The sequence below is a fragment of the Notothenia rossii genome (genome assembly GCF_949606895.1).
Source record: "Notothenia rossii genome assembly, chromosome: 9".
In the NCBI taxonomy this organism is placed as follows: domain Eukaryota; kingdom Metazoa; phylum Chordata; class Actinopteri; order Perciformes; family Nototheniidae; genus Notothenia; species Notothenia rossii.
In genome coordinates this window covers 77952725-77962117 of record NC_136907.1, presented here as the reverse complement: position 1 = coordinate 77962117, position 9393 = coordinate 77952725, and the positions used below count along the sequence as shown (strand labels likewise).

General features: G+C 41.1%; 2 protein-coding genes across 2 annotated transcripts in view; both read left to right on the top strand.

Annotated features, from left to right (window-relative positions):
- The window catches only part of LOC307020643 (tripartite motif-containing protein 16-like), a 282404-nt gene that overhangs the window by 92613 nt on the left and 180398 nt on the right, over positions 1–9393 (top strand). The gene's annotated exons all lie outside the window — the stretch shown is intronic.
- Positions 1–9393, top strand: part of LOC307020644 (WD repeat-containing protein 37) — a 33470-nt gene that overhangs the window by 5126 nt on the left and 18951 nt on the right. Inside the window, exons 3-4 of the mRNA XM_079652154.1 lie at positions 7415–7511; positions 8641–8736. Of these exons, the coding sequence (XP_079508280.1) occupies positions 7415–7511; positions 8641–8736 (193 nt within the window). The remainder of the gene's footprint in view (positions 1–7414; positions 7512–8640; positions 8737–9393) is intronic.

The window sequence follows — 9393 nt, the reverse complement described above, 5'->3', positions numbered from 1 at the left end:
CTATCTCCCTATCTCTCTCTCCCTCTCTACCTATCTCTATCTCTCTCTACCTATCTATCTGTCTCTATCTCTCTCTCTCTCTCTCTCTCTCTACCTATCTATCTCTCTATCTCTCTCTCTACCTATCTATCTCTGTCTCTATCTCCCTATCTCTCTCTCTCTTTCTACCTATCTATCTCTCTCTTCCTATCTCTCTCTCTCTCTCTATATATCTCTCTCCCTCTCTACCTATCTCTCTCTCTCTCTACCTATCTATCTCTGTCTCTACCTCTCTCTCCCTATCTCTCTCTCTCTCTCTCTCTCTCTCTCTCTTTATTTGAAGTAGTTGTAGGGGCATACATTATGACATCAATGTTTTATTTCTGCTTCTTTTCCAGTGTCTAATGACCCTCTGAATGTGTAAGATGCCTTTGTGATAAATAATCATGCTGTGCCAGTGAGCTTAGACTCATTCTGGAGTCCCGTCCTCAATCTTTATTTGATTTGACCTCTGGTCCCTTTTGGTCCCAGTCCTCTGATAATCTGGAGTCTCTCATCCCGATGGAGGTATGTTTTAAAGTGTCTATCCTCGGTGTTTCAGACAGTAGTGAATCTCCCCAAACTCTTTTTAGAGATAGCTTGAACTCTAGTTTAACTGTGTTTAGTCGTGGTGTTGTGTGGAAGTGATTTCTCTACTTTGAATCTTTAGATCCTTTCCCTTTTTAGACTGATGTCCTGAATATTCCAGTAAGGCTTAGCATCCACTCACACTAACAGTCGATGTGTAGGTGTATCATTCACTGTATTTCTGTATTTGATGCAGCAACCACCACTTTGCCCAGTTACAAACAACTCAGGGGTTTCAACAGAAGATCACAAGCTTGATATTGGAGGGTGGTACCCCGTCGTTCTGAGATTTAGAGATAGTGACAGAGATTAGAAATACATTTCCTGTAAATTATAATAAACATGATACCATTTTTTATGTAATCTTTACAACAACAGGACCATGATTACATTCTGGTCACAAAGAGCGTTATCTGCTCGATCCTAATGAACCCACAGAGCAGTTGAGGAGACAGTTTGCTCAGGTGTAGCTTTCTTTGAATGTTTCTGGAGGGCAGCAGTAAGTCTTTGCTCTTTTGCCAGATCATGTTTCCCTCTCTCCTCAGAGGACATGAGGAGAAACAGATGAGAGTTATTACATGGAAATTCCTTTGAATAATATATTCAAGAAGAAAAAATATGATCATCATTCTCAAGAAGTTCTTTTGCAAAGAGGGCGATGATGCTTCTGAGAGCTCATTAGCATACAAGGGTTTGAGCATCGTCTCCTTTTGTCCATTTAGAATTCAAACTTTGGAAACACTTTATATTAAAGATCCCTATTATAGAAAATCCTCTTCTTCACGTCTCTTCTACATCAACATGTGTCCCCTCTTCTTCATGTCTCTTCTACATCAACATGTGTCCCCTCTTCTTCATGTCTCTTCTACATCAACATGTGTCTCCTCTTCTCCATGTCTCTTCTACATCAACATGTGTCCCCTCTTCTCCATGTCTCTTCTACATCAACATGTGTCCCCTCTTCTTCATGTCTCTTCTACATCAACATGTGTCTCCTCTTCTCCATGTCTCTTCTACATCAACATGTGTCCCCTCTTCTCCATGTCTCTTCTACATCAACATGTGTCCCCTCTTCTTCATGTTTCTTCTACATCAACATGTGTCCCCTCTTCTCCATGTCTCTTCTACATCAACATGTGTCCCCTCTTCTTCATGTCTCTTCTACATCAACATGTGTCTCCTCTTCTCCATGTCTCTTCTACATCAACATGTGTCCCCTCTTCTCCATGTCTCTTCTACATCAACATGTGTCCCCTCTTCTTCATGTTTCTTCTACATCAACATGTGTCCCCTCTTCTCCATGTCTCTTCTACATCAACACGTGTCCCCTCTTCTTCATGTCTCTTCTACATCAACATGTGTCCCCTCTTCCTCATGTCTCTTCTACATCAACATGTGTCCCCTCTTCTCCATGTCTCTTCTACATCAACATGTGTCCCCTCTTCTTCATGTCTCTTCTACATCAACATGTGTCCCCTCTTCTTCATGTCTCTTCTACATCAACATGTGTCCCCTCTTCTTCATGTCTCTTCTACATCAACATGTGTCCCCTCTTCTTCATGTCTCTTCTACATCAACATGTGTCCCCTCTTCTTCATGTCTCTTCTACATCAACATGTGTCCCCTCTTCTTCATGTCTCTTCTACATCAACATGTGTCCCCTCTTCTCCATGTCTCTTCTACATCAACATGTGTCCCCTCTTCTTCATGTCTCTTATACATCAACATGTGTCTCCTCTTCTCCATGTCTCTTCTACATCAACATGTGTCCCCTCTTCTTCATGTCTCTTCTACATCAACATGTGTCCCCTCTTCTTCTTGTCTCTTCTACATCAACATGTGTCCCCTCTTCTTCATGTTTCTTCTACATCAACATGTGTCCCCTCTTCTCCATGTCTCTTCTACATCAACATGTGTCCCCTCTTCTCCATGTCTCTTCTACATCAACACGTGTCCCCTCTTCTTCATGTCTCTTCTACATCAACATGTGTCCCCTCTTCTTCATGTCTCTTCTACATCAAGATGTGTCCCCTCTTCTTCATGTCTCTTCTACATCAACATGTGTCCCCTCTTCTTCATGTCTCTTCTACATCAGCATGTGTCCCCTCTTCTCCATCTCTCTTCTACATCAACATGTGTCCCCTCTTCTTCATGTCTCTTCTACATCAACATGTGTCCCCTCTTCTTCATGTCTCTTCTACATCAACATGTGTCCCCTCTTCTTCATGTCTCTTATACATCAACATGTGTCCCCTCTTCTCCATGTCTCTCCTACATCAACATGTGTCCCCTCTTCTTCATGTCTCTTCTACATCAACATGTGTCCCCTCTTCTTCATGTCTCTTCTACATCAACATGTGTCCCCTCTTCTTCATGTCTCTTATACATCAACATGTGTCCCCTCTTCTTCATGTCTCTTCTACATCAACATGTGTCCCCTCTTCTTCATGTCTCTTATACATCAACATGTGTCCCCTCTTCTCCATGTCTCTCCTACATCAACATGTGTCCCCTCTTCTTCATATCTCTTCTACATTAACATGTGTCCCCTCTTCTCCATGTCTCTCCTACATCAACATGTGTCCCCTCTTCTTCATGTCTCTTCTACATCAACATGTGTCCCCTCTTCTTCATGTCTCTTCTACATCAACATGTGTCCCCTCTTCTTCATGTCTCTTATACATCAACATGTGTCCCCTCTTCTCCATGTCTCTCCTACATCAACATGTGTCCCCTCTTCTTCATATCTCTTCTACATTAACATGTGTCCCCTCTTCTCCATGTCTCTCCTACATCAACATGTGTCCCCTCTTCTTCATGTCTCTTATACATCAACATGTGTCCCCTCTTCTCCATGTCTCTCCTACATCAACATGTGTCCCCTCTTCTTCATATCTCTTATACATCAACATGTGTCCCCTCTTCTCCATGTCTCTCCTACATCAACATGTGTCCCCTCTTCTTCATATCTCTTCTACATTAACATGTGTCCCCTCTTCTCCATGTCTCTTCTACATCAACATGTGTCCCCTCTTCTTCATGTCTCTTCTACATCAACATGTGTCCCCTCTTCTTCATGTCTCTTATACATCAACATGTGTCCCCTCTTCTCCATGTCTCTCCTACATCAACATGTGTCCCCTCTTCTTCATATCTCTTCTACATTAACATGTGTCCCCTCTTCTCCATGTCTCTCCTACATCAACATGTGTCCCCTCTTCTTCATGTCTCTTATACATCAACATGTGTCCCCTCTTCTCCATGTCTCTCCTACATCAACATGTGTCCCCTCTTCTTCATGTCTCTTCTACATCAACATGTGTCCCCTCTTCTTCATGTCTCTTCTACATCAACATGTGTCCCCTCTGTATAAAGAGACTCTGAAAGTTTCAGGAACAAAGATTCTCTAACTTGTTGTCCTGATCCATTTCTATAAAAATATGTGTTAAGTGTTATTATGGGAGAATTACTATTCTTGTGGTACTGCTTCCTTATTAGGTCCATATTGAGCAGAGCATATTAATATTAAGACTCATGAACAACAACTTCATTACTTGCAACAAATCAGCACTAATTTGAGGGTTATTGAGGAAAAACTCTCAACTAATGGCTTATTACTTGTAGAATATGGTCATGTAGAATAAGGCATTAATAAGTGTTTGAATGACTAATAAAGAGCCAATATACTGCTAATAGGCATGTTCATTAACAACTAGTTGATGGTGAATATGTGTACCTTAATATAAAGGCAAAACACTTCAAAGTAAACGTGTCGTATGTGTTAGGAGCTAGGAGTTTGATTTCTTCATCTGTTCTCCATCCATTCAAAGCTTTACGCAGCATGGGCACATGTTCTCCATTTTGCAGCCGTTCCTCTCCTTCAGTCTTTTGTCTGTGTGCTCTGTGGCACAAACAGTTCTGCTGCCAACACCAGCCTCTGAATGCTAACGGCACACTTGACTGATTTCTTTAGAACATATAGCTGCGAGCAGCAATTCACCCCGAGCTAGAAGTGCTTTCTGGAGAGAGCACAGACTGCTCTCAGGTACAAAGAGAGACCGTTTCATCAAACACAGCTTCAAGGAGATGTGGCCCACTTCCTGTTTGTGCCTGCAAGACTCACAGCAAGACAGTGTTAGAAATGATGTTATGTAGAAATGTTAAAGGTGTCATGTCATGCTGGTTACCACCCGTCCCCTTGTGTGTTATGAAGGTTTCTCTGCATGTAAACGGTCTGCAGAGTCAAAACCCTCAAAGTGCACCCTGTAGTGAGTAAAACTCTAACACAGAGAAGACCTGTCTGTGCTGCCCCAGAACGCCTCGTTGGACATTTCTCTTTTTCCATTCTTTACTTCTTGAGTATAGTGACGTATTTCGGGTATAGTGACGTAACGTAACGCCGTTACGTTTGGACCAATCTGCGGACTTCCTCACACACACACTCGGAGGGACGTTGCGAGGCTCGTGTGGGGTCTGCGAGACACCGCGGAACTCAGCCTGGGCAAACACACAAACTCCCAGCGAGGCTGCGGGTGTGTGTGTGTGTTCGGGCTGTGTCTCGCTGTCTCGCAGACGACCACTGGGCTCACAGGAAGGGGGAGGGGTGGGGGGGGGCGGGGCAGGAGAAAGACACAGCTGTCTGCGCGCAGATAGCTGATACTGTGAGAGTCCCGGACTAGAATTCATAGATCAAGGCAGACGGGTTTAGAGACTCTCCTGATTTTTTTTTCTTGAACCTTTAGGGCTCCGCACTTTGAGTATTACAAGCAGGAATGAATTTCTCCTCTATGTTTCCCCTTGCTCTTTGCTCTATGAAGCTTGGTATGAACCGTGGTATTCAGAGGACAACTAACTGTTCTGTAATCTAGCATTGAGTGTCTTGCTGCATGAATGCAAATGAACATCAATTAAACTGATGAGAGACGCATCTATTCTATTCGCCTGTGCCTCGGCAATTATTGCTGAAAACTAAAAAAAACAAACGAAGCACTTGTTGAGTTCATTTAGGCCTTGTAACTGATTCACCAGCACGTACTATGATCTCTCTTGAAGTGAATATATCTGCTCCTTCCTTGGTGTTCAGAGTCGATTCTTTATGGTTTTGCTCTTATTGTTACTCAGCTAAATGATATGTAATGTAATGAGCATCTTTTTAAACAAACTGGAATAGATAACTAAATCAGCTGTAGATTAGATTAGATTAGATACTCTCAATCTGCTTTGAATTGAATGTGTATAGCGAATAGATATGATACGTCTTGTCTATAATTGGATTTGTACGACGATACATTGGAATGAATGTTATGTGTTTGCGTCTTTAAGCTTTAGTTTAAGACCTGTTTGTGAATCCTCCTGTTTGACTCTGACACAAGAACTCCCTCTTATTTCCTTCCTCAATGCTTTTATTGTGTAATAAGAGTATTTCTTCTGCCTTGTTGAAGCAGTATGATTGGATTTGGTGCGGCCAAATGGAACTCTTGTATTGTTTATTCTTATTTTACCAAGTAATGATATTCTATTTTGGTCATTGCGTTATTTTTTCTGATCTTAGTGAATCGTATTAATTCTATTTTAAGAGGTTTCTTTTTTGATCTGCTTCTTGGAGATGAAATACATTTTAAAAATGTCTTACTTCTATATATAACATTCCCTTTTTCAGACTTAATGACCATCAGCTACTGTCAGCACATTCAATTTATTTAATGGTTTTTATTAATATTACAAAAACAAAGCCCACCATTCCCTGTTAGCAGGTTCTCTAATGTTAGGATTCGCTGCTTGTCTTTGTCATAAATGTTACTAAATACAATATATTTGGATTTTGTACATCATTTCAGATAAAACAAGGATTTTTAAGACTTCGCCCTCGGAAATTAAAAAAGTATTTAAAATGTTTTATAGACAAAAAAAAGCTTTGAAAAACTCATTGGCAGATTATTAGATAATAAAAGTGGTTGTCGCCCCGGATACATGAGAGAAACAAATGCGTCACTTCCGGGCAAAAAGTACGGCCCCGCCCACTTTTGGGGGAAATCAACGCTGTCATTTGAATGGCGATCAATACAAATTCTGAAGTTTTTGCCAATCTGATCAGACATTTAAGAAAACCGTGGATATTTGGATCTTCAGAGAACCCGGTTACGATGGCCAGACAGGCAAACAATGACATATTAAGCCATTAGAAATCGACGATCGGGCTCGATATATGGTTAAATATAGCAGCCAGTAGGCTATCGATGTCCATAGATGAGAGTAACATCTACGTCACTTTACGGCCCCGCCCACTTTTGAGGGAAACAACGCTGTCATTTGAATGGCGATCGAGCCTGAAGCCACAGAGCTCTTCTGTTACTGTTCTTTGTTCTTAGAGGAAGTACAGAAACACTGAACTCTGGATTTGTTTTAATGTTTGATGTGCAATAAACGACACAGCAGCTTTTTGGCATGATAAAACTATTATAGAGAGTAACAGCTGGAGAAATTACAGCCTCGTCTACTGATTTTAATTCAACCATATATATTGTCGATTTCAAATGATTTAATGTAATTGTTTGCCTGACTGGCCATCGTAATCCACGGTTTTAAAAAATGTCTGATCGGATTGGCAAAAACTTCAGAATTTGTATCGACCACCATTCAAATGACAGCGTTGTTTTCCCCCATAAGTGGGCGGGGCCGTCATTTTTGCCCGGAAGTGACCTAGGTGTTCTCTCATGTATACACACTAAGTCCTTTTCTCAGTATTTGTAATGAAGCAGCATGCTCACACACTTACTGCTTAATTTCTTCTTGTTTCCTGGTTCTGCAGGAATCCAAACTGCCTCTGTCTGTGAGGAGCAACCTGCTCGACCTCTTCAGTCAGATCGAGAGGGAGTTCGAAAACATCTACATAGAAAACCTGGAATGTACGTCTGAAAATATTGCTTCACTTTTAAAATGTGGTTCATCAAAACCCAGTATTCCCAGTGTAGAGCTGGTATCTCCTGTCACTGATATCCACCTGAACATCAGCAGGGGATGACTCTTTAAAGTAGAGACACTACATACTGATATCCACCTGAACATCAGCAGGAGAGGACTCTTTAAAGTAGAGACGCTACATACTGATATCCACCTGAACATCAGCAGGAGAGGACTCTTTAAAGTAGAGACACTACATACTGATATCCACCTGAACATCAGCAGGAGAGGACTCTTTAAAGTAGAGACACTACATACTGATATCCACCTGAACATCAGCAGGAGAGGACTCTTTAAAGTAGAGACACTACATACTGATATACACCTGAACATCAGCAGGAGAGGACTCTTTAAAGTAGAGACACTACATACTGATATACACCTGAACATCAGCAGGAGAGGACTCTTTAAAGTAGAGACACTACATACTGATATACACCTGAACATCAGCAGGAGAGGACTCTTTAAAGTAGAGACACTACATACCGATATACACCTGAACATCAGTAGGAGAGGACTCTTTAAAGTAGAGACACTACATACTGATATACACCTGAACATCAGCAGGAGAGGACTCTTTAAAGTAGAGACACTACATACTGATATACACCTGAACATCAGCAGGAGAGGACTCTTTAAAGTAGAGACACTACATACTGATATACACCTGAACATCAGCAGGGGAGGACTCTTTAAAGTAGAGACACTACATACTGATATACACCTGAGCATCAGCAGGAGAGGACTCTTTAAAGTAGAGACACTACATACTGATATACACCTGAACATCAGCAGGAGAGGACTCTTTAAAGTAGAGACACTACATACTGATATACACCTGAACATCAGCAGGAGAGGACTCTTTAAAGTAGAGACACTACATACTGATATACACCTGAACATCAGCAGGAGAGGACTCTTTAAAGTAGAGACACTACATACTGATATACACCTGAACATCAGCAGGGGAGGACTCTTTAAAGTAGAGACACTACATACTGATATACACCTGAACATCAGCAGGAGAGGACTCTTTAAAGTAGAGACTAACCTTGTCTTATGTTTCATTCTCAGTACGCAGAGAAATCGAAACGCTGAACGATCGTCTGGCTGCAGATGGACAAGCTTTCGAAGGAGCGGATTTAGCCAAAGGAGCCCTGAAGACAAAAGGTGAGACGCAACAAAACATTTCCCACCATTTAGTTCGCAGAAAATAATTACATTTATATGGCAGAGACATTATGTTAACAATCTCTGAACTGACTATTTGGTTTTGATGATAAAGCCTCAAGTTAGATTTATAATTTGATATATAATAAACATATATATAAATAAGTAATTTAAGAGCTCAATTAAAATGGAAAAAAATGTGTAACTTTAGTTTGACACTTTTTTTCACCTTTAAGGAAATCAGTGAACAAGTGTTTTTAAATGAATGCAGGCTCATTTAAAATGACATTTATAAACAGGAATGTTTATATTAGTCCCTAAATTAAATTAAAATGCATTTTATTGCTGCCTTGTATAGCCGGCGCGTGAGGCTCAGGTTTGGAAAGGCTAAATAACTTGTTTTACCTGACGCTGCCCGCCTCCGGCGTCAAGAGATCAACTCAGTGAAAGCACCGCCTGCTGACCAATCAGAGCTCAGTGTGCAGAGTTTAAATCTTTCAAGTCATATTACAGGAGAAAGGAAATACAGTTTGAACTGCCGTATGCAGAGAAGACGCCAACGTGTCGCACTTATCATTCATATCACATCATAATGTATCATATATCTCCTTATCTGAGTCAGCTGAGCCGTATCTGGCCGTGCAACACTCACAGTGT